General features: G+C 36.1%; 1 protein-coding gene across 1 annotated transcript in view; it reads right to left on the minus strand.

The window, feature by feature from the left end:
- Positions 1–2,366: 2,366 nt before the first annotated feature.
- LOC106884215 (leucine-rich repeat-containing protein 9) overlaps positions 2,367–27,428 on the minus strand; it is a 122,072-nt gene continuing 97,010 nt past the window's right edge. The window contains exons 27-33 of the mRNA XM_014935467.3: positions 23,580–23,752; positions 21,447–21,520; positions 20,761–20,978; positions 13,236–13,304; positions 9,199–9,330; positions 5,600–5,771; positions 2,367–2,700 (exon numbers count right to left, since the gene is read on the minus strand). Of these exons, the coding sequence (XP_014790953.1) occupies positions 2,696–2,700; positions 5,600–5,771; positions 9,199–9,330; positions 13,236–13,304; positions 20,761–20,978; positions 21,447–21,520; positions 23,580–23,752 (843 nt within the window). The 3' untranslated portion in view covers positions 2,367–2,695. The remainder of the gene's footprint in view (positions 2,701–5,599; positions 5,772–9,198; positions 9,331–13,235; positions 13,305–20,760; positions 20,979–21,446; positions 21,521–23,579; positions 23,753–27,428) is intronic.

Raw genomic sequence — 27,428 nt, forward strand, 5'->3', positions numbered from 1 at the left:
ATTTGAAAATAATATGTATTCTTGTTTTTTATATTATTCATTTGGTTCTTTATAGATTATTTTTAATAGATAACTTATTTAACACTAAATTGTTTAGAAGTTATAGTTTCATTTCTACATAATATTAGAACTTCGATTTTGAATAGTGTTGATATATTTTCAATTATTTTTGATTGATAATATTTGATTAATAATTAGTCTTTATTGTTTATAATATCGTTAAAGGTTTTTTTTAATTAAAACTTTGTATATATATATAAAGTTTAATCTTTTATTCTTAATAATTTTTTTCTTTCCTAATTTTTTCATTCATAATTTTTTCATTCATATTTTTATTCTTACGTTTGTAGAAATAAATATTCTTGTATTTTTCTATTATTCAATTGATTTTTAATGATAATTAAATAAACGTTTTTAGCTTTAAATAGTATAGCTTTAACTATTACACCGGTTAAATATGTATTAATTTTATCTTCATTATTATTTTAAACTTAAACTTCGTTCAAATTGTATTTAAAACAAAGATAATTTAAAACAATGATAATCTATGTAAGATATTTTTTGTATATAATATACATGTTATTATAATGGATGAAGGGAGGATTATTGAATGGTTATTATTTTGATATTTTGATATTTTTAATAATTTTTCTATCTTTATAAAATAAGTATTTCATATTAATTCATTTGGTACTTATTGTTGGTTGAGATATATATATCTAATTATTGTTCTACTTACGATCTGACGATTAGCTATATTTTTGAATAGAATTTATTTTCGATAATTTCAATTGATTTTAATCGATTTAAATTTCCTTTCTATTTGAAAATTAGCTATGAAACACGTGTAATCATTTTATTATATTTATCTTATGATATTATACTCATTTATTGTGCTTTTAATTGTTAATTTTTCTATATGTGATAGTGGATTTTCATCGATGAGTTCTTGAAACTTGGTTATTTTCCCTAAAACTATATATTTTATATATATATATATATATATATATATATATATATACACACACACACATGATAGATTGCTAACCACTACACATAATTTTTTCCTCTCCTTATTTCTTTCCATGTTCCTTTCTGTGGAAGAGCGTAGGCTCGAAATGTTAAAGACTTTTTCAATTCCCGAGCATTATACTAATACATCTGTTTGTTTTGTACACCACCTGTCTTCGTCTTTTGTTTTTTTGTGAATTCTCCCTATATATATACACATACACATACATACATACATACACACACGCACACACACACACACACACATATATATATATATAATAATATTATTAGGGACATATATATCTAATTATTGTTCTACTTACAATCTGACGATTAGCTATATTTTTGAATAGAATTTATTTTCGATAATTTCAATTGATTTTAATCGATTTTAATTTCCTTTCTATTTGAAAATTAGCTATGAAACACGTGTAATCATTTTATTATATTTATCTTATGATATTATACTCATTTATTGTGCTTTTAATTGTTAATTTTTCTATATGTGATAGTTTGAGATATATATCTAATTATTGTTCTACTTACGATCTGACGAGTAGCTATATTTTTGAATAGAACTTATTTTCGATAATTTCAATTGATTTTAATCGATTTAAATTTCTTTTCTATTTGAAAATTGGTTATGAAACACGTGTAATCTTTTTATTATATTTATCTTATTATATTTATCTTATGATATTTACTTTACTTTATATTATACTCATTTATTGTGCTTTTAATTATTAATTTTTCTATATGTGATAGTGGATTTTCATCGATGAGTTCTTGAAAATTGGTTATTTTCCCTAAAACTATATATATATATATATATATATATATATATATATATATATATATATATATATATATATATATATATATATATATATATATATATATATATATATATATATATATATATATATATATATATATATATATATACACATAGGTGTGGCTGTAAGGTAAGAAGCTTGCTTCCCAACCATATGGTTCTGGGTTCAGTCCCACTGTGTGGCAACTTGGGCAAATGTCTTCTACTATAACCTTGGTCTAACCAAATCTGTGTGAGTGAATTTGGTAGATGGAAACTGAAAATACATATATGTGCATGCGTGTGTGTGTGTATTTGTATCTTTGTGTTCGTTTTAGTCTCCCACCACCCCTTGACAACTGGTATTGGTTTGTTTAGTCCCTGTAACTTAGCAGTTTGGCAAAAAAAAAGACTGTTAGAATAAATACCAGACTTTAAAAAAAATACTGGGGTTGATTCATTCAGTAAAAAATTCTTCAAGGTGGTGCCCCAGCATGGCTGCAGTCTAATGGCTGAAATAAGTAATAGATAAAAGACATTTATATATATATAAATCATTTTATTACAGCTGTGATGTTGTTATTATAAATTGCACATAATACTGTTAATTTAATGATACCTGTCTATACATTACAGGATTTCTGGCATGAATACTAATAGATATTAACAAAAATAAAATTCTCAAATGAAAATTGTTTTCAGTTCTTCAATTTTTTTTCAATTTCTTGTTTTTGCTGATAAAGCTGGTTGGTAAAAATATTCTTAAAAGTTGGTTGCTGTTTCTTTTGAAACAGCAAAAAGAAAGTAAAATTTTCAAGCTTGCTTCAGTAGTTTCAGTTTTTTTAAGCAAACAACTGTGAGTCCAGTTTAGTCTGAAAAAGACAAATAGAAAGTCAGGTGGATTATATTGTGGATGGGTGTACAGACAACAGAAACAAACTTTTTAGTAGGCACATAACATGCTAGAGATGCTCTCTAATTTCTGTCAAATCACATTCTATTGTCTTAAAAAGGGATGGACACAGTGGATAATGTAGTTCTATATGCCCTTTCTCTAAATACAAATACAGAATGGGCACAGTTAGTGAACTTCGATCAAGAAGGGCGAAAAAAAAAAAAAAAGAGAAGCTGCACGTATAACACATAACTTAGAAGCAGTGCCACAGATGTACCAACACACACAAGATTGAAACATAGCCGACCTCACGCACTTCTCATGAGGAATTCCGGAAGAAGCTTCGTGAGACCACTACTGAGACGCTTCCGAAAAAACAGAAAACCATTGGAAAACAGTTTATAGCAGAGACTCCATCTAAGAAGATCTGAAGAAGGAATTGTAATTCCGAAATATCATTGGACTATAGATAACCAAATTACAACAGGTATATAGTCCATTTTTTGTTTTACAGTGCATTGTTGTACCATTCTAAACTTTTTATTCTTTATAAACTTGAGTTATCAAAAACAACAATAACAACAACAGCTGCTGTTGCTTCCCCTCCTCCTCCTCCTCCTACTACTACCAGCAGCAGCAGCAGAGCCAATGAGAAGCCTTTTAAGTCAGGGGTGGGGAAACCTGTGCCCACAAGCTCATTTTACTGCGCCTGCAGGCTGGTGTACTGGTATGTACAAAATATATAGTAAATTTTTCAATTATAAAATTTATTCAATAGGTTGCATTTCTACTACGATTTAAAATGGATAGACTCAAACAGAAAAATCGACTGCTAATTGTCATTTGAATGGAAATCTTGCTTTCTCTATAAAACATATATTACTAGGTTTGTACCATCCACTTGAGAACCAACTACATTAGCTGAAGAACATAGAATACCTCATAAGTAATATAAATGCCCTAAATTCAGTGACAGCGTTAATGAAGATGTTACACATTAATTTAATGTGCTAAACTTATCTTTATTAATGTATATATACATAGATACATACAAGATTTACACAGATATAAGATTTAGAACTTGTGATCTGCCCAAGAACCTTTTACTTTGGAAATTTTTGCCTGCTGCACTAAACAATTTCCCCACCTCTGCTTTAAGTGGTCACACTATCTGCTAAAAGTAACAGTCAAATCTTCCTCTAAATACATTCTGCTGTTCTTTTTTGTTTTCTTTTAGAAAAGGAAGAACATGTATAATGCTGTAAAATGTCTGAAACAGCCCCCCCCCCCCACCAAAGAAAAGGATTAATGAAACAAGTTTTGATTATGTGCCTGTTGGATCAGGAGGTGAACTGGAGTTAATAAAATAACTGCAGATCACACTTAGTTGTTCAACTCACTATCTACATGCACCATAGGCTTGTCCAATAACATTTGACTCGGGATGATCCTACTGCAGTCGCTGCTACTACTACTACTACTGCTATATAATTATAATAATAATAATAATAATAATTTCAAATTTTGACACAAGGCCAGTAATTTCAGGGAAGAGGTAAGTCAATTACATCAACTCCAGTGCTCAACTGGTACTTATTTTATCGACCCTGAAAGTATGAAAAGCAAAGTCGATTTTGGCAGGCGGTGAGTCTACACTCTGTATTTACATGCATAGTTCATGTGGTTTCTGGTTCAATTCTACAATGCAGCACCTTGGGTAAGTGTCTTCTACTATGGCCTTGGGCTATAGTAGAAGCTTTGTGAGTGAATTTGCTCACCTATCTCATCATCCTTTCAACAAATTTGCAGTAAAGTAGAAATTCCCTCTTCACTATTACTTTCCTTTTCAAGTAAAACTTGAAAAAGTTGATGTGGGCTTGGCCAAAGTGGAAAATGTCTGTGTCTTTCAAGCCCATTCAGTCTTGTCTACCACACAACCTCTTCCATCAAGTGGAAGTGAATTTGGTAAAAGAAACTGAAAGAAGCTTGTCTCTCTCTCTCTCACACACATATGTCTGCATGTGTTTATGTGTGTGTGCTCATGTTTCCTTGTCTTGATATTTTGTAACAGTTGAAAACAAATGTCACATTCATTGAACTAGTGCCTTTTTTTATCCCCAATATTCCATGAAAACATATTCAGCATGAAGAAAATATTATCTTACTTAGAAACAATTGAGGTATCATGAAGAGCAAATGGCCATAGAAAATCTGCTTTGGAAAAAGTGAATGTTAAAAATGATATTGTGTGTGAATATGTGTATGTTTGTATCCCTTGTTTTAACATAATAGTTGTAAATACATATCAATGTCATAAAAACGGTGTCATTCATTTCCAATCTTCTGGGGAAAATGTCTGGCCCTGGGGAAATATGAACCTGTTTAGAGACAGGTGAAGGTTGGTGACAGGATGAGCATCTGGCCATATAAATTTTGCTTCAATGAATTCTGTCTGACCCATGCAAACATAGAAAAGTGGATATCAAAATAATGACGAGTCATATCAATGAAAAGATAGCAGTCTACATATGGTCATGTGAAAACAGCCAATGAAAAGAGGAATTTCAAGATATGTACTATGTGGGGTAAAACTGAAAAAATTCTGAAATGATAATCAAAACTCTCTCAAATCCTATTCTTAGTAGTGCTTTTCTTTCTCTTTTTTAAAAAATTGGTCAGAAGCCTATTTTGGGTCATATAGTTTGAGATACTCTATGTCTGAAAAGATGGTGTGGCCATGGTTAGAATGCCCTTGATCATAGATCTGTCTGATCAGAACTTGACTTGTGACTGAAGAATGATTGAAAGCTTAACAAGCATATGAAGGTTAAAATGGCTGATAGAAACACTCCAAATGATAAAAACAATTCTCTTACGTTTTTCTTGATTCTCTGTCTGTGTTATATCATTGAAATTGGTCCCTATTGACACAGTGATGTGCGGGATTGATTGCTTACTGCTAGTACAGTTGAGTTGCATAGTGCTGGGTGTTATCATTGGTAAAATGTTCTCTGACACATTGGTTTGACTTGAAATTAGGGAATTGCACTGGAAGAAGCAAGGGTAAGAAATTTATCATCAATCAATGATGCCCCATTTACTTACTGAGCCTGAAGCTCAAACCTCAAAGCTTAAAGCCAGAGTCCAAAGTCCAAAACTCAAGCCCACCTGATGCATCCATTTCATGCTCTCGTATCACACTTACTACTCTTAACTCTTCATCCTATGACACAAAACACTCCACTTAATATTTTTTATTCTTTGCTCTCTTTAACTTTATCTGGAACTGCAAGCTCTTTGGAACTACGTAACCAACTCCATGTTACTCATTTACTTGTTTCAGTCATTTGACTGGCCATGCTGGAGCACCGCCTTTAGTCGAGCAAATCGACCCCAGGACTTATTCTTTGTAAGCCTAGTACTTATTTTATCAGTCTGTCTTGCTGAACCGCTAAGTTACAGGGACGTAAACACACCAGCATCAGTTGTCAAGCAATGTTGCGGGGACAAACACAAACACACACATACATATATACATATATACGACGGGTTTCTGTCTATCAAATCCACTCACAAGGCTTTGGTCAGCCTGAGGCTATAGTAGAAGACACTTGCCGAAGGTGCCATGTAGTGGGACTGAACCCAGAACCATGTGGTTGGTAAGCAAGCTACCAACCACACAGCCACTCCTGTAATTAAAACAAAAATGAGTTAAGAAAAATAATTCAGTGATCAGTGGTTTGAATTTCATTACTCTGTGCATATCTTGGACAAACCCAGCTGAAAGCACTTTCATCAGGTTATCTGATGGATATGCAGTCAGCCTGTTGAGATTATCTTAAACTGGCAATGTCTCCCAGTATACTAAATATACAACATAAATTCTTAATTTATTGAAATTATCTTTGCTCTGAGAAATAGTAAATAAACACCAGGTGGCAGTTGCAACCAAGTCTGAATAAGAGGAGAGATAGTTTCAAGAATCAAGAATTCTCTAGAACTGATTGATATGCTATATTGGAAAAGGCAGCCTGTTTTCCATTTTGTTTTCCTGACACATTAGGACAACTGTGGACATATGATTCTACCTCAGTAGATGCCTATATTTTCCTTGCAGGCATCAACCAAGTGGAAATTCAAACTGAATATCAACTGCATTGATTTCAACAGTGTGGAAAGGTCTGCAGAGGGCATGGACAATGGGTACAGTTTCTCTTCCCAGGACTAAAATGTCAAAGGAAAGAATAGAATTTTTAAAAATCCATCTCATCTATTAATTGAATATCTTTTTCATTGGACTCATGACAAAGAAATTATTATATTGAGTGTATATGATCAATATAATTGAGGGATACAATCAATTATATTGATCTCAATACATGGTCAGCATTTATTCTATGGTGCTACAGGAAGTTAGTATAAATTTGGGTTTTGATTGAACTTACAAGAGTGAGATACTTAATTAGTGTCTTGTTTTATTGATTAACTCCCCTATCTATCAATCCTCATTTGCAACTGATATTAGATTGTAAGCAGTGCAGGAGTACCCTTAAACCATCTATTGTTCTCTGGTTAACAAAGGCAAAGATGAGCAGATCATCTTTTGGCTGTTTTAGCAGCAAATATTCCAGCTATTTATATTATTTACATTTGACGGATATTTGTCCTCATCTTGTTTGTTGTTAACACAACGTTTCGGTTGATATACCCTCCAGCCTTCATCAGGTGTTTTGGGGAAATTTCGAACCTGGGTTCTCATTCCTAAGGTAGTTTTCGATGTTGTTATTATTATTATTATTCTTATTCTTATTATTATCATCATTATTCAGGTCACTGCCTGGAATCGAACTTGGAATCTTGGGGTTAGTAGCCTGCGCTCTTAACCACTATGCCATATGCCCGTGGGCATAAACGTGTTAACAACAAACAAAATGAGGACAAATGTCTGTCAATTGCAAATAATATAAATAATTCCTCATCTCTTAAATATAGAACTGAAATATTTCAGCTGTTTAATTGGCTGAATTGTCAACACATTGAATTGTAGGGTAAAGTAGCTGGGTATTCCATAGACATACGTATCCTTCATGTAATCCTCTGGCAGCTTCCATTTCCCTAATTTTGCCCTCAAATCTGGGGGATTGAATCTGAGACTGTGGTAGAAGGAACTTGTCCAAGATACCATGCAACTGTAAAGCAAACTTCTTTACCACTCATCCATGCTTGCAGGGTACACACACAAATACACACTTCCTTTGGTTTTTTTCTATTCTTTCACTGCCTTGTATAGTGCTGCTCCTAGTGCACCACCATTACATCTCTCATTTTCCTCAAACACCACATCTGCTGCTCTCTACCCCCACCTATGTTTGCAACCTATTCAACCACATATCATCATCATCATCATTATCTCTCATCCTGCCCCTGTCAGCTGTATCATCATTACTATTCAGTTACTTTTCACCCTTGAGTGGAGGCGCAATGGCCCAGTGGCTAGGGCAGCGGACTTGCGGTCATAGGATCACGGTTTCGATTCCCAGACTGGGCATTGTGAGTGTTTATTTGAGCGAAAACACCTAAAGCTCCACGAGGCTCTGGCAGGGGATGGTGGCGAACCCTGCTGTACTCTTTCACCACAACTTTTTCATCCCTCTTTCTTCCTGTTTCTGTTGTGCCTGTAATTCAAAGGGTCAGCCTTGTCACACTGTGTCACGCTGAATATCCCTGAGAACTACATTAAGGGTACACGTGTCTGTGGAGTGCTCAGCCACTTGCACGTTAATCTCACGAGCAGGCTGTTCCGTTGATCGAAGTTGTAAGCGACGGAGTGCCAACAACAACAACACTTTTCACCCTTATCCTCACTGGTCAGCCCCAGACACCCCTTATCTACTATTCACTACATCCACACTTCAACCCTACTCGATCTCTGCTGTTGTCACCTACTCTTCCTTACATCTCTTACTTATCATCCATGCAACACTTGCTCTTATATTCGTTGCCTCACCCATTCCCAATCTCTCCCTCTCTTATACACTCTTGCAACCTTTACCCACTCTGCACCTCTAGTTCTTTTGCCCCTGTTCACTTCTACTGATCTTGTATCTTAAGGGTTCACACAGACTCCACGTCACCACTATTTTTATCTCTTCAAAAATGTTAGTAGCCATATAGCTCCTCTACAGCAAGAAACTTGTTCTGTTCTGGCTTCAACTCATACTTTAACCCCTCATCTCCAAGCATAAAGCTGCTCTTTCTAGGGATTCATGGTTGTGCAAGCTGGCATGACAACCTTACTAATGCTGGTGGCACAAAAACAGCACCCAATGCAAACTGTGACAAAGTAGACACTGAAGTAGGATTTGGGATTTTGTCAAACCATCCAACCCATGCCAACATGGAAGAAGGATGTTAAATGATGATGATGATGATGATGATGTCTTCTTATTTCATTGATTACAACATTTATAAATACCTGTCCAATTCGTTCCATGAAATATGCCTCAGCTTTGATGCGATCTTCTTCGGTAATGACATTTCCATTTATGGCAGTCAGCATTGGGGATTGGCTAATCAAAATATGTCGCATTTGTGGCTTTTTAGAGATCTAAAAATAAGATATAGGTGATAGCTTACTAAATGTTACATATTTATGTTTTCTTTCAAATTTGAAATGAGATCAATGTGAACTAATGTCAAAATACAGACAAACAGAAAATGACATAAACATTAAGAAAAACTGGTTTTGTTTTGCTGATTCTTATAAATATTAAATCTTTCAAGTTTGATTAACTCAATCATCAACTTACTGTGATGGTCATTAACAAATCCTGTGTAGATTCTATCTGGCTACATATTGAACAAGTGATTACAGTAATAGTATGGCAGTGGTTACTGTTGTGAGTGTGGTAGTAATTTCTGTAGTGGCTGTAATTGTCATGTGATGACTGTAGCTGTGATGTAGTGGCTCTAGTGATTGTTATAGTAGTTATTGTGGCAGAGTGGTAGTTGGAGTGGAATAGTGTTGATTGTAGTTGAGTGGTAGTGGAAGTAGTAGTTGTCTTAGCGAGATAGTAGTGGTAGTGTGACAATGGCTGTAATTATTGTTGTAATAGTTTTGTGGTCATTGTAGAAGTTATTGTGGTAGTGTCTCTAGTAGTTGTTGTAGTAGCTTGGTGTTAAGTGTAGTAATTATTGTTGTTGTGTCTATATTAGTGAGGTAGTAGCAGAGCAGCAGTTGTGAGTTTGTGTCTATAGTGTTATTGTAGTGGTTAAGTGCCAAACAGTTACACATTGCACAAGTCAGGTGGGGAGGCCACCATGTTTAAATGCCTGAGATTGTTTTACAGTGAACTAGCAGAAGGTAAGCGTATGCAAGGTGAACAGAAAAAGCATTTCAAGGACACACTCAAAGCCTCACTGAAAAGCCTTGAGATCAACTCTGACATCTGGAAAATGCAAGTGTAAGACGACCCTGCCTGGCAAAGCTGCACCGTTAGAGGTGTCAGTCACCCCCTATGAACAGAACAGGATTGCAGGGGCACAAAGAAAATGTGATAAGGAACACAAGTCCAGAGCCAACTCCTCACCTTCATTTCCAGGAGACCACCAGTGCCCAGCCTATGGCAGAGCCTTCTGAGCATGTACAGGACACACTGTGCTCCATCTTCTTCTCCCATGTGATGTCCTTGGTCATTGTTGAAAACGACAGATGAACTATGATGGTAGTGGCTGTATTCTTATATAAGACTGACTGTGTAATATTGTGCCAGTAACTATATGTTTATGATTATTATTATTGTTGTTATCAAACAAAAATGAATCCCTAAAGGAAAATTGTTTATGTCTAAATACAAGGTTATCACCATTTCACACATGCTTGGGGTATATTCAAATCCTTAAGAAAGCCATTCACTGTGTCTCGTCATGGAGAAAATTTCTTGCTGTAGACAAATGGTATAAATACACCAAAATCAGTTTGCAAAGCCACCTACCCAGACTGTGAATTGCCTCTTCAGTCACAAAAACCTGACAGGATGTGCTGTGTGCTGATAGAAGAGATTGTCTCTCTTATGATATTCCTGTCATCATACAATGACTGGTAGCCCTAACAGGCAGCTGACCGAAAACAAATTACAGGGTGGCAGTGCTAAGTAGGAATGTGTATAAATACAAAGTTATCTTGAACACAATTTGTTTTTGTCTGTCCTTGCACACAATCTGTGCTTGATGAATGTGTAGGGAAGTGGTTATACACCATTAGGTGTACACCGCTTCCGTACATTAAATTTCTAGAAGAAACAACGGAATGCAGATTCTGAACACCATAACAATATTTATTTACAGTGGAATTCAGTTCACGCTTGGAGGGAATTCGGTAGCTCGTCGCCCCCGGTTACTGAGACGCCTTCTGAATGATTTCCGTGGTTATTTGTGAAGCTCTGGTGCTGACATGTGAGAGAGCTCTGTTGGACGTCTTGGCTCGACGGAGATCAGTCAACGAAGAGACTGAGAAAAGGCGCCAAAGCTGGGTGTCGAACTCTACGCATGCGCATGAGACTCTTCCTGTATTCCTTCCGGAACTAGTCCCTGCACATGCGTGGATAAAACTCCGGACATTGAACATATAACAGTCGTCTGCTATAAGTTGTCACTACAAATGTCTCCCTTTCAACTCATCTTGCTAATCCCTTGCCCTTCACACATGTTTACCATCCACTGCATTCTCCTCTCCATTATTTCCAACTTGCCTTTCACACTCTTGTGAATTTACCTGCTCACTCACCCTATCCAATCCTCTTCACTTATATTCATCTCCCTGTAACTTGAGAGGATGCACCCAAAACATCCTCATCACTACTTTCTCTCACTCACTTTTCAAACAGGAGTGGACATGTTTCTCCTCTAGAGCAAGGCACTTGTTTCTCTCTCTCTATCATACTTTAAACTCTCGTTGACTGACACAAACCTACCTCCCTCAATACTGTTCCCTGCCATTCAGATGAATGGTCTTTGTCTTGCAAGTTATTCAATGACCTTGCTGGCGCTGGTACTGTGTAGAAAGCACTCAGCACACTCTATAAAGTGGTTGACATTAGGAAAGGCATCCAGCTAAAGAAACCATGCCAAAGTAGATAGTAGAGCTTGGTGCAGACCTGTAGCTCACCAGTTCTAGTCAAACTGTCCAATCCCTACCAGCTTGGAATATGGATGTTAGATGGTGATGATGATGGTGGTGGTGATGTAGACATTCTAGTAGGATACACGACCATTCTCTCAGTTCTTTTTTTCAAGGAAAGCATATCATGTACTACATTATACAACATGTACTTCCTTTTAAAGATGATAGTGTTAAATGAAGCAGATTTGGCTACTATTTCTAGCAGGTCAACTGAAAATGTAATTGCTGTAGCATATTTATTATATTTGTTGGAGTTTGGCAGCATTGGTAGAGCAGTAGATATTTAGTTACATAGAGTAGTATTTAGTTAGATCCTCTTGGGTTTCTGAGTTCAAATCTCACTGAAGCCAACTTTGTTATTCGTAATTTTGAGGGTTGATAAAATAAAGTTCTAGCTGTGGCATTGTGTCTATTTTAATATCAATATTTGTTATTCATACAAATTAAAGTTAGGCATACATGTTGGTCATATAAATTAGTTGTATATGTTACTCATATATGTTGGTCACATACATTAGCTATATATATATTGGTCATATGTTTGTCATATAAGTTGATCATATGCATGAGTCATAAAAACAGGTCATATATCAACAACATCATCATCATCATCGTTTAACGTCCACTTTCCATGCTAGCATGGGTTGGATGGTTTGACTGAGGACTGGTGAACCAGATGGCTGCACCAGGGTCCAATCTGATCTGGCAGAATTTCTACAGCTGGATGCCCTTCCTAATGCCAACCACTCCGAGAGTGTAGTAGGTGCTTTTACGTGCCACCGGCACGAGGGCCAGTCAGGTGGTACTGGCAACAGCCATGCTCAAATGGTGTTTTTCACGTGCCACCTGCACAGGAGCCAGTCCAGCGGCACTGGTAACGACCTTGCTCGAATGTTTTTTCACGTGAATCATATAATATATATGACTAACATAGACATGAATCATATAAATTGGTCACATACATTAGGTGTATATATTAATCATATGTTTGTCATATAAGTTGATCATAGGTATGAATCATATGAACTGGTCAAATGTTTAAACATAATGGTTATATATGTTGTTCATGGAAATTGGCTACATATGTTAGTCACATAAGTTGGTCACAAACACCATGCATATGTGTTGGTCATATATTACATAATACGTAAGTTGGTCATATATACATGCGCATACCATCATGTATGTGTGCATATGTACATACATATATACACGTGTGCTTACATAATTACATATGTAATTATGTGTATGCATGCATGCATAAACATAGATGTGTGTACGTATGTAAATCATATATAAATTTATAACATCATTTAATTTCTAATACTCACAGAGTTATTAGCAAGTGAGATTTCTGTTAAGGATTCTAAGGATTTCAGATGTTCCAATTCTTGAACTTCCTGAAAATAAAAAGGAAAGAAACAAAGTATATGTGTGTGCATGTATGTACACACACACACACACACACACACACACACACACATATATATATATATATATATATATATATATATATACATATACATGCACACATTCAATTAGTGGTTAAATTAACCTCATTAAGGGATGGTATCATTCAATGAATTACTGGTTCAGTACCTAATATTTGTTGTGAATAATAATATTCATAAAACAATAGATTTATATATAAATCATGTTTTATAATCACTCAAAAGAAAGTAAGAAAATGGAGATATCTATACCCGTGATTCCCAAACTTTTTAGAGACGCGACTCACTATTTATGACACCAGTTTATGGCGACCCACTTAACTCTACTGGGTAAAAACATTAATGAAAGAAACAAATTTATTTCAGATTACATTTTCATTGAGGCGTTTTTTTATAACTATTTCAACGTCTCCATACCCTATGGGCAGGTATTAACTCTAATACAAAACCTCGAAGTAGTAACTGTTATTGGCTAGATCAGTGTTGTACGGCGCCTAGTTAAAGTTCTCTATAAATAGGTAAAAACAGACTTTTCCTTTTTACAATTACGTATGAATAAATAACTTGAGAAAATGACCACCTCTGATTTGTTAAGTTCGTGAAAAAAGCCTACTGCTTGATAAAACAACCAGTCTGGTATTGAAAACATGAGTCTTGAACTATCTCGATAGACAGCAGTTAATCAAAGCTAATGCGTAATTTTATAACTTTTTGTGACCCATCAGTGGGTCGCGACTCATAGTTTGGGAACCACTGATCTATACTATAATGGAGAAAGCTACTTATTAATTAGGTAAGTAACAATTACTAAAAGTAGTAAAAGAAAGCAATTATTAAAGGATTAACCATCTGGAAACATTTTTATAAATTTATGTTCTAAGAAATTTCCTATAATTTCGATTTCTCAAGTTTATTGAATTATTTTAACTCTGATTTCTCACAGATTTAAATATTCATTGCATTCACTGCAAAGTGTTCCATTTTCATTTGCAAAGTCTCTCATTTTCTCTTTTAAGTCTTCATTTGCTATTTGGAAGACCGACTGTTTATTCTACTATTGATTGAAAATTTTTTTTAAATACCCGTATAATTTTTGAATGTGGGGTAGCTGTGAGAAGAGCCTAGAAAGTTGGGCAATTACTATTAGAAGACCAGGAGAAAAAATAGTTACCGACAAGTACTCGAAACTTGCACCTTATTCACAGTTTCCAAACACTGTACCACTAAGCCAATAAATACACAAACAAATTGCACGAGCGACTTCAACAGTAACACACAACAAGACACACTCATGCACACACACAGATACACATACACACAAATGAAAGGCAATGAATGTGTGTGTGTGTGTGTGTGTGTGACAAAACTTTGTGCTGCATCACTTTTGTGAAGTTTTGTCAGTGAACAGGTTGTGGTTTCAAAGCGAAGAAAATATTTTGACACAAATGAAATTTTAATGTTGAAGTGAAATTGGTACAACTTTAATACAAGTGTCATGTACAAAACATTTTGAATGTATGAACTTACACTAAAACTAACCCTTCCCTTCATATTGTTACGTAGATGCATCGGGACCTCTGTATTTAAGTAGTGCCATGAAACTAAGGGTTTTTGTGTGTTCTTGAATGGCTTACAAACATCTTCTATGCTGCAATTGTTTTTGTTTCAGCACACAATCTCAGATCAAGTCACTTGCTGTGCAAGTACATCTCCATAATTTTTTTAAATCACTGGATAAATGCCAGCAATGACCTTCTCAGGCTCTCCAATATTTTAATTTCTAAACAAAGACAATCGGGGGCAAGGAGTGGGGTTACAAAGCATTCGTAATTTCTCAAATTCTCTTTTTTATAGCATATAAATGCATTTATGGGGGGGGGGGGGGAAGATATTAAAAAACATCAATACATGCGAAAGTGATAAAGAAACAAGGAGGGATGTCTTTGGATGTGCTAGAAACAACAGCCAAATCGCCCTTAAATCACTCACTTTTCCTTCTGAAATATTAACAATTAAAAAAAAAATTTTGTACCGAAATGCTCTTCCCATAGTTTTGAAGCACCAAAAAAAATTGGCCAAAGTAAGTCTAGAGTGAGATGATGAGGGAGGGGGTGTAAAAAAATAGTTTTCAAAACATTTTTCATACAAAGATGCCCTCTCCACAACCCCATCATTTCGAAGGCTGTGGTTTAAAAAAAGGGGAGGAAATCCCTGAAAAAATTTTCCTCACAAATTTCTTTATAATCATAATCTATGCCATTTGAAAAGGATTTGTATAAATTTTCATTAAAAGATACCCATCTTCCTGAAAGCAATGAGGGGAAAAAAGTCAGATCGTGTGAATTTTCTAAAACTTCTCTCTACACCCCTCTAAAAAATTCTTTCTCATAAATCCCTATATACTCTAATGTCACAACATCTAAGCGGTATTTGTAGAAAGTTTTGTGAAGAAGTATTCGTTTTCTGGACATTTTGAGGCTAGAAAGTTGGGGGCATATACATCTGTAGTAATGCACTTTAATTTATATGATTTTTTTCATTTCATGTTTATTTCACTCATTGTTTGCAATGTTCTCTCCCACCCTCTCTCTCTCACACACACACTGCAAAGCTTACAGATGAGCTGCTGAATTGAAATCGCTATGTTGCTTTGAAGGGAAGGTAAAATTTGACAAACGGCTTCTCCCTCTGTTGTTGGACTACCGTGATGTTTGTTTAAAAAGGAGAGATGACTGTGATGAAATAATGAAAGCAATATTTACTAAGCAAGTGAGCACTATTATGCAAAGAAATAATTAGACATAAAATATAAAAATTATTATAATTGGGAATCAAATGTGAAAATATCAAGTGGCTAGCACACTATAACTTCATGACTGAAGATTTAAATAAAAAATTTCCAACATTTGTGGAGAATTCTCTAAGAATTTTGGAATTTTTGAAACCTTTTGGTATTTTCTGCATTGTCCCCAAAACTTACTCTTCAAGTATTTTGAGGTTTATGTAATCTATTAAAAACTCTCACCCTTTAACACTGTCTCATCTTTTCACTTTTTTTTTGTTTTCATTTTCTCAATTGTTACTTTTTCATTTTCTCCTGTCTTATATTCATTTCTATTAACTTATCTTAACTTGGCTTGGTGTCCCCTGTTTTTATTCAAATACAATATTTCATTCTCCTCTTTCATTTTCCCAACCTCTCTTACTGTTGTCTTTCTATACTAGAATGGGCCCTAAAGTTTTGAAAAGGACAGGACACATTGGATAATGTAATCCTAAGTATGCAATGCTTGAGAGAAGAGAGAGTGGTTATAACTGGAATACCTTTGACAAGGTGCTTTTAACATGGCACACCAGCCCTGGCAGGGTAACCAAGTAACTCACAAGACAAAGAATTATGAGAGGGGTAGGGTATTTGTGCCAGAGGATGAAAGTTAGAGTGTGACAAAGAGACAGAAGTAAGTGTCCTGCCACAACGGGGGGCATAAGAGGAGGTGATCCAGTATCAAATGATGAAAAGTTAGTATGTAACAGAGAAATAGGTGTCTTGCCATAGAGGAGGTACATGGTTTTAGAGAGAGAGAGAGAGAGAGAGAGTGAGAGAGAGAGAGATTATTTAAAAACAATGAATGCTGATGGTAGATGCCAGTTCTGCCTGACTGGTCCCATACTAGTGGCACATAAAATGCACCATTCGAGTGTGATCATTGCCAGTACTGCCTGACTGGCTCCTGTGCTAGTGGCACATAGAAAGCACCAATTGAGCATGGTCATTGCCAATGCTGCCTGACTGGCTCCTGTGCAGGTGGCACGTAAAAAGCACCGTTCAAGAATGGCCAATGCCAGTATCGCCTGACTGGCCCTCATGCTGGTGGAACGTAAAAAGCACCCACTACACTCTCAGAGTGGTTGGTGTCAGGAAGGGCATCCAGCTGTAGAAACTTTGCCAAATCAGATTGGAGCCTGGTGCAGCCTCCTGGCTTGCCAGCCCTCAGTCAAACCATCCAACCCATGCTAGCATGGAAAGTGGACGTTAAACGACAACGATGATGATAATGTCTACATATACAAACACTACACAATATGTTATGAATCTCACCTATTCATATATACAAACTCACACACCCATACATCCACACATATATATACATATCCATATATCCACACCCACACCTATGAACATGTAGTCCACATAAACTAAGATATAGACATATATACAGCTATATATCCTGATATACATACACACATATGAAAATTTAGTTCACACAATATACACATAGATGTAAATATATGCATATATACTCACAATCATATGCTTGGCTGAAACGCATAAATAAATAAAAATATATACTCATAAACACATACACCCAGACTAACATATATACATAATGAGCTTCACATAAGTACATAGTGACACTTATATGGTAAGCTGACAGCCACATGCATTCAAAGTCATGTACATTTATAAGTAAACAGTGGGAGTGGGGGAAGGCATAACGTTTTTGAAAGATGGATACTGTGTATAACTTACATTAAGATTTAGAACATTTACTATAATTATTATTATTAATATACCCTAAACCATATAAAATAATAGATTAACATTTCAAGCTATATATTATCATATAAACGTAGAAGCATATGAAAAACCTTACTGTCCTACTCTAACACAAAACATAAGAGAATTAATTTAATCTAATTTGTATTTGTTTAACCTATATAATATACAGGATGGTGTAGAAGAGAGAAACATTAAACATTAAACTGCCTCAGAATTGCTCTGACACAGTCAGAAATTTCAGTTGTTGATTGGGAGAGGGAAGCATAAGACTGAGATGGGCTTCTTTCTGTCTGCTAAATCCACCCACAAAACTTTGGTTGGCCAGAGGCTACAGTAGAAGACATTTGCCTAGAACCCAGAACCATGTGGTTGAGAAGCAAGCTTCTTACTACACAACCACACCTGTTCATTTAATGTCCATTTTTCCATGCTAGCATGAGTTGGATAGGTATTTAGTTGAAGTAAATTTTTACAGTTGGATGCTTTTGCCCTTTCCATCTCTTACATTTAAGGGAGTTTTTTTTTATGGTATGCAGGTATTTTGAAAATACCTCACAGAGTGAAGACTGTGCTCTGCATAGTTACAAGTTGCTTTTGGCAATGAGTAACATCCATTCAGTCACCTTACCAGGCAAAGTCATGGGACCACAGCATGGCAGATTGTGAAGAGGTTGCAGAAGAGATCAACTGAGCCAACAGTGCTTCTTACATTGATGTTAAGTGGAGGAATCCCTGAAGATCAATAGTCAGACTCACCAAGCTCTATCAAGAGAGTAACTGTAATGCAACCATAGGAGTGGTGTCCATGGTTGTGTAATCAGCTAATGAAAAATTCATAATAATGGAATTGGATGGTAACAGAGAGCCATGAGAATTTGCAAAAGCAGAGCAACGAGGAAGAAGAGAGTTTTAATTCTGCTAACCTTTGAAAGCACAGAGAAACCTGTCATAGCATCATCAATAAATGTTGACAATATGATATTTCCTGTTTCACTCATGCAAAGCTATACGATGTCAATACTTGTGAACACACAGACATGAATGGCTTCCTACAGTTTCCATGCACCAAATTAATTCACACACTATTGGTTGACCAGGGGCTATAATAGAAGACACTTATTTAAGAGGATGTTCAGTAGGATTGAACCTGAAACCACATGGTTGTGAAACAAACTTCTTAGCCAAACAGCCATGCTGGTACTTATATAAATATGAATCATTTTGAACAATGAAAGACATCCATAGGAGAGTATTTTGTGGTACTTAGTTCAATGTGCTTATATTCTGAGTTCAAATCTTACCAAAGTTGATTTTACTATTCACACCAGCAGCATTGATAAAAATACATAGATAAAACAATATCAGTCATATGCTGGGGGTACTGATGGGTTTTATTCAGTTGATCTTATATGCTTTCGTAAAAAAAACCCGACCTTTTTCATTCCCCTCACCTTCTTAAAAATGAGGGAATATGAATTCAGTGTACAGGTAGGAGTTCACCAACGATCAGTTCTCAGCCCCTCTTGTTTATCTTAGTCATCCAGGCCTTAACAGAGGAATTCAAGACTTGCTGTTCCTGGGAGCTTCTCTACACTAATGACCTTGTTCTTATAGCTGAATCACTATCTGACCTAGAGAAGAAGTTTCAGATGTGGAAGCAAAGTCTGGAATCTAAGGGCCTTAGAGTTAATTTAGCAAAAACTAAAGTCCATGTAGGAAAGCAGACAAATCACAAGTCACTTTAGGGAGATGTCCCTGCTTGATTTGTAAGAAGGGTGTTGGTAGAAACTCCATATGTTGTACCCAGTGCAAACTTTGGACATATAAGAGGTGCAGTGGTATCACAAGAAGGTTAATGGAGAAAATAGTCTTTGTGTGTGGCAAATGTGAAGGTACAATAAGCACTAAAAATGTACAGGTAACAGACTCCCTCAAATGCTTGGGGAGATTATTAGAAGATAGCTTCTGTTACCTAGGTGACCAAGTTAGCAGTGGAAGAAGTTCTGGAAGTTTTAGCTGCTAGAATAAGAACAGACTGGGTAAAGTTCAGAGAGCTTCTACCTTTGTTGGTAACAAAGGGCCTCTCCCTCAAAGTGAAAGATAGATTGTATGATGCCTGTGCATATACAGCTATGCTACATGACAGTGAAAAATGGGCTTTGACTATAGAGAAGTTGCGAAGGCTTGGAAGAAATGAAGCTAGCATGCTCTGCTGGATGGGTAATGTCAGTGTGAACATATGACAGAGTGTAAATAATTTAAGAAGACTGGGTATAAGAGGATTGTGTGCAAGGGAGAAGACTGTGCTGGTTTGGTCATGTGATGTGTATGGATAAGGACAGCTGAGCTCTAATGGTGGAGGGGAACATGTGGAAGGGATAGACCCAGAAAGATATAGGATGAAGTGGTGGGAAAGGATCCTTTGACACTGGATTTCACTGAGGAAATGACAAGGGACCAGGAGTTGTGGCAATTTGTGATACTTGGGAAGACGCATCAAGCTAAGTAAAATCATTATCATCCATACAGGGGCTGATGCCACATAAATTGCACTTGTACCGGTGCTGCATAAATACACTTGTGCCCATGACACATAAAAAGCACCTAGTATACTCTGTAAAGTGGTTGGCATTATAGGAAGGGCATCCAGCTGTAGAAACCACAGACAACTGGAGTCTGGACCCATCCCACCAGCTGACCAGTTCCTGTCAAACCATCCAACTTATGCCAGCATGGAAAACGGACATTAGACAATCATGATGATTAAATGTATAAAAAAAATTATCCCAGCTGGGAAAGAAACAGAAGAAGAAGGAGGAGGAGAAGAAAAGGACTACTAGTTACCTGTATTTTATTACTGCCGACATAGAGGCGTTGCAACTTGGTCAGTTGGCCCAATGCAGCCAGACTGACCAGACGATTTTCTTCCAAGTGCAGCTCCAGAAGATTCAGTTGACCAGAGAAGGACTGTGGACTCAATGTTCGAATTTTGTTAGCATCCAGAATTAACTCAGAGAGGTTCGTTAACTGTTCAATGCCATCAACTTTCATAATCTCGTTACCTGTGTTTTTTTTTTTGTTTTTGTGCAAGAATAGCATAAAAAAAACAGGGATTTTCAAAATGGTCATATATTACGGATTTAAGAGACTCAATAATTAACAAGTTATTTTTAGCAATAGCTAATTAGCTGCAAAGTTGAGCGGAGCTGTTTACTTTACCTTGACATTGTGTTATTCCACAATATTTGATATTTATCCACAGGGCAATCAAAATACACACACACATGTGCACACTAACACATGCACACATACATACACTTTCTCTCTCTCTCTCCCTCTCATGTTGACACACACATACTCTCCCATACATTCATACATACACATACATGTAAACTCCCTCCCTCACTCTGTCAGTCTCTCTCTCTCTCTCACACACACACACCACTCCCCACTACACAAATGTACACATGCATCACATACATATATGCATTTTCACTTGAAATGAGAAATCTGAAAAGTGTAAGACTGACCTTGTAAGAAAAGTGCTCGGAGAGATGGAAGACGGAACAGCTGCAGCTGGGCCAAACTTTTTATCTCATTGTACCTGTGGTGAAATAGTAAGTAAAGTAATGGGTTTAGGTGAGTACTGCCACATTACTCAAGATTTGTGTTTGAATGAATCATATTGTAATTGACTTCTGTTGGTTTTTCAAAGATATCTTAATCTGCACTGGATAAACCTTATCCATCATCTAAACCTTTCTAAGACGATCTATGCCCAAGTTTATTTGCCCTCCTCTGGTGCTCTTAACATGCTTACTGTTTCACAAAACCTTACACCACTAAAATTTTATCCTTTGCCTCAAAGCTACTGCACACCAACACATATTACGGTCCATGTTTTCCTTGTAGGCAGCAACCTGCTGAAATGAAATTCAAGCTGAACATCAATTGTATTGATCTCAGGTATCTGGAATTGGCTTGAGAAAGCTAACGGCAATGGACACTGCTAAAATATGAAAGCGACATATTTATTCACAGTTAACCAACCAATCAGCTTGTTCAGTGCTTAGATGTAAAAGAGACAAAATCTGGTTTTGTAGATTCATAACACGATGTAACACGATTCTTGTCCTTGGGTAACAACTGTTATTTCCTATTTGCTTACCCCTAAAAAGTATGAAAAATGGCTAATATTTCCTTCAAACTTTGCTTTTGTTACATTTATTCAAACCCCAAAGAATCCCTCTCAACATATGGCTATGGTGCTCCCCCACTACTCCTGCTCATGATCAGAGATGCACATATTGTCAGCCACTAAGGGACATGCTCAAGTGGTTAAAGTCAAGCAACTGACAAGCAAATCTATGGTACTGAAGAGAATATTTGTAATAATGATATTTCTGCTTCAGCATCTCATCACTGACTCTGTCTGAAATGTAATGGAGAGTAGGTCAGTTTCAAAATATTGATGTTCAGGTTACAAAAGCAAAGCTGGAAGAGAATAGTTGTCATTTCCTTTGATTTCTAGTTAGAAACAAACAGGAAATAACACTTACTGACCAAAGAAAAATAAATTGTTACACAGCGTAATTCACAGTTTTAATTCAAATAAGCAACAATCACGTCCCAGAACCAATAAGAAGGTTGATTCCCAGCAATTAGATTACATTAAATTATCACTGGTCGTACAGACTCATAGTACATAAGTAACCATGAAAAATCTGTGATATACATTTAGCAAAGCAGAATTGATTACAATAACTAGTGGCTAATATGCTTGTTATAAATGCTCTTGTTGTCCAATTGTTGGCACTCCGTCGCCTACGACGTCGAGGGTTCCAGTTGATTCGATCAACGGAACAGCCTGCTCGTGAAATTAACGTGCAAGTGGCTGAGCACTCCACTGACACGTGTACCCTTAACATAGTTCTTGGGGATATTCAGCGTGACACAGTGTGACAAGGCTGACCCTTTGAATTACAGGCACAACAGAAACAGGAAGTAAGAGTGAGAGAAAGTTGTGGTGAAAGAGTACAGCAGGGTTTGCCACCATCCCCTGCCGGAGCCTCGTGGAGCTTTAGGTGTTTTCGCTCAATAAACACTCACAACGCCCGGTCTGAGAATCGAAACTGCGATCCTATGACCGCGAGTCTGCTGCTCTAACCACTGGGCCATTGCGCTTCCACTGTTGTCCAATATATAAATATAAAGTGTAAAAAAAAAACAAAAGAAATCCATTCTCCAGTCACTATAATTTTTTGCATAGTTTTATTTTCCCTAATGATCCTTAATTTGTTAAAACTCATTTTTGACTTTTGTTTAGCCACAGTCCATTGGTAAAGCAGGGCTGTTCCATTTTATAAAAAGTAACTTTCAAGGCAAATATCATGTGGTGATTGTTAATGAGCATCACCATCATACTTTTGCTGTTGTTCCTTTCCAATCTTGAAAATCATGTCTTGCCAAGAGGAAATATTACCTTGTTTAAAAACAGGTGAAGGTTGGCAGCAGGAGGGGTATCCAGCCGTAGAAAATCAACCTCAACAAATTCTGCTCAACACATGTAAGCATGGTAAAGTGAATGTTAAAATGATGTTCATGATGATATATGTATGCATGAGAGAGTGAGAAAGAGTGATAAATTATCAAAGAAAGCTCACCCAAGATGTAAAATTTCTAATTTCTTCAGATATGTACTTTCTTCTTCAGAACTACATGAGAGATTTCCATAAGTATCTTCAGTACTGTCAGTCTTTTGTTTATTTTTATTTGGATTGAATTTGGGTGAAGGGGATACAATACACTCCACCCTGTTGTTGTTTAAACACAATACCTGTGGGTTAATTAAATAGAATATAACACAGAACATAACAAGTGATAGGTAAACTGAGCCAAAGGTGGGGGCAAACTCTATACCAGTAATTACTATTCTTTTATTCTTTGACTTGTTTTCGTCATTTTAACTGTGGCCATGTTGGAGCACCACCTTTAGTCAAACAAACCGACTCCAGGACTTATTCTTTATAAGCCTAGAACTTATTCTATTGGTCTCTTTTGCCAAACTGCTAAGTCACAGGGACATAAACATACCAACACTGGTTGTCAAGCGATGGTGGGAGGACAAACACAAATACATACATACACACACACATACATACATATATATACACATACACACACACATATATATATATATATATATATATCCTATTTTTATCCTATTTTGAATTTATTAATTATATATATCTACGTCGGGCTTCTTTCAGTTTCCATCTACCAAATCCACTGACAAGCTTCGGTTGGCCTGAGGCTATAGTAGAAGACACTAGCCCAAGGTACAATGCAGTGGGACTGAACCCGGAATTATGTGGTTGGGAAGGAAGCTTCTTACCACTCCTCTGCCTAAAGAATTGTTTAAAAAATCATGGCAGACTTTAACCCTTTAATTGTGAAATTAACTTTCATGGTTATTCTTTTAATGATGTTAAATATCTATCAAAAACTAGAATTGATATTTTCTGCATTTGCTTCAATAAACTTGACACTAAATGACAATAAGAAAAACACAACAATAAAATATGTATAACAATAAACAAAAAGACACAAAGCTAAACAGTTCCACAATTATTAAGAAAAAAAAAAAACTATAAGAAATGATATTCTTTAGCCCCAGGTTAATCCTACCTGGGCATATCTTTGGTCAAAGGCATTTGATCATAATTCATTTAGTTTTGTTCATTGGAGTTATTGTTTTCAGACACAGTATATCTAGGATTGCGATAGTCAATGTGCTCTCATCTGTTTTGTCACCAGCTGATCCTTTTGTGCCTGAGTACGGAATATTTTGGCTCAGCTGCTTTGGCCCTGTCTATTTGGCATCACTGTTTCAATACTGTGCTTTCCAGAACCTTGGTACTGTGAAAATTTTGTCTTCATGCTAGTTGACTTCTAACTTGTTATCACAACTACTAAACTACTTGACTACTAAAATTCTCTTTATGTATATGATAGCTGCTCAGATATTGATAAAATGGGGACAAGAAAAATTTTCTCTCAATGGATTTTTTGTATATCTTTGACAAAGCAGACCAGATTGTGAATTTAAATTTTGGTGCTGTGAACAGAAAAACCTGAGATAGAAAGCAAGAAAGAGGGAGGAAGGGAGAGAAAAAGAGGGAGGAAAGAATAGAGAGGGGGAGAAAAACAGTAAAATATATTACATGACCCCAATTGCAACAAATGCATCTCTCTCTCTCTCTCTCTCCTCACTCTCTCTCTCCCCACTCTCTCTCTCTCCCCACTCTCTCGGTTTATGTGTTGTATTTTCTTTATGTGCATAGGCGCAGGAGTGGCTGTGTGGTAAGTAGCTTGCTTACCAACCACATGGTTCCAGGTTCGTTCCCATTACGTGGCACCTTGGGCAAATGTTTCTACTATAGCCTCGGGGCGACCAAAGCCTTGTGAGTGGATTTGGTAGGCGGAAACTGAAAGAAGCCCGTCATATATATGTATGTGTGTGTGTTTGTGTGTCTGTGTTTGTCCCCACCAACATCGCTTGACAACTGATGCTGGTGTGTTTACGTCCCTGTAACTTAGCAGTTTGGCAAAAGAGACCGATAGAATAAGTACTATGCTTACAAAGAATAAGTTCTGGGGTCGATTTGCTCGACTAAAGGCGGTGCTCCAGCATGGCCACAGTCAAATGACTGAAACAAGTAAAAGAGTATAAGGAGAGTGAGCATATATGTAGCAATCTTGCTCTTTCTCTTTCAATTTTTCTGAGTGAGCATATATGTAGCAATCTTGCTCTTTCTCTTTCAATTTTTCTGAGTGAGCATATATGTAGCAATCTTGCTCTTTCTCTTTCAATTTTTCTGAGTGAGCATATATGTAGCAATCTTGCTCTTTCTCTTTCAATTTTTCTGAGTGAACATATATGTAGCAATCTTGCTCTTTCTCTTTCAATTTTTCTGAGTGAGCATATATGTAGCAATCTTGCACTTTCTCTTTCAATTTTTCTGAGTGAGCATATGTTTCTTTCTGTGTATAAGGAGAGAAGGAGTGTTTATATCAGTCAAGTACAATTGATACACTGGAATGTCTGTTTGTTCGTCTGCGCATATTTTTCTGTGTGTGTGTGTGTGTGTGTTTGTCTCCAGTGTCAAAGAGTATTGTCACCAAAAAAGCCATTCCAAAACAGATTCAATGTCCAGTGAGCCATTCCAAATCACCACCATCCAAACAGCTGTACTCAATCATCCAATTTCGAGGGTATCTTTAGTAAAGTCCACCCTGCTATAAGTAGAGAGTCTCTGCTTTGATACCAGCTTCCTTCTTTCATTCCATCAAACTCAGAGGCCTTGAGCAAGGTCATATAAGCTACTTTTCCTCATGTAAAACAAGAAGGGAAATAAATGGAAGGGTGTGATTTGTGGGACACTTGACTGCTGTTACTAACAGATCAAGTAACTATGTATTGAATATCTTATTGCTGTTGTTATTATAATAACCACAGGATAACCTTGATAACATTCAATCTGTGATTATACTGTCCTATATTTATTTGGTGGAATTCTGGTTTTAGCACTCCATATAACCCCTCATAGCATTTTTTATTTTTGGAAATTTTCAGAAAGCTTTTATGAATTTGTCTTCTACACATGGGAATTCATACAATTATGAAACACAAAAAAAGTATTTTTTTGTCTGTGATTTAAGGGCGATTTAGTTGTTGTTTTTAGCACATCTCATGACCACCTGATACCTTTTTTTTGTCAATCTGACATGTATTGATGCTTTTTAATATTTTTTGCTCCATAAACACATTTAATGGAATGAAGATGTACCCAAGGATGATCCATTGCTGGGATTTAAGTAAAAAAATTGGACTATCTCTATTTTACACTCTGATTTAAAACAAAATTTGAAAAAAAGTGGAAACTTTAGGATTTAAGGTGGGGGTGGGGATTAATAAAAAAAAAACACATTTTTTTTTCATAATTGTATGAATTCCCATGTATAGAACACAAATTCGCAAAAAAATTCTGAAAATTCCAAAAAATAAAAAAAGTTATGAGGGATTATATAGTATGCTTAGACAAGAATTCTGCATTTTTGTTTTTTGCAAGCAATGTGCATTAAGGACTGCATTATCCAGTGTAAACTTCTCCTTTTTGTAGGGTTTGACTTGAAAGAGTTTTGGCTGCTATTTCTTGAAGATTGATAGAAACTCTCCTTATGGCTTCAATTTGTGCATGTTCCCAGGTCATGTCTACTTGAAGAGATATATATAATTGAAGACATTCCAGCCATGCCCTTTCTGGTTTAGTTTTATTAGAGTGTATCTAGGACCATATTATTTAATGCATTCTTTGTTTTTAAAATGGTAAGGAGTGACTGGTGATAGATTTGGCTGCTTTTTCTAGAAGCTTGTGGGACTGCATAGAAGATCCAGGCTCCCTTGTTGACTTTTGGGGCTAGCACAAACAAGAAAAGAATTTACTGTTGCT

The sequence above is a fragment of the Octopus bimaculoides genome, chromosome 9, assembly GCF_046866305.1.
Source record: "Octopus bimaculoides isolate indiv1 chromosome 9, ASM4686630v1, whole genome shotgun sequence".
NCBI lineage: Eukaryota > Metazoa > Mollusca > Cephalopoda > Octopoda > Octopodidae > Octopus > Octopus bimaculoides.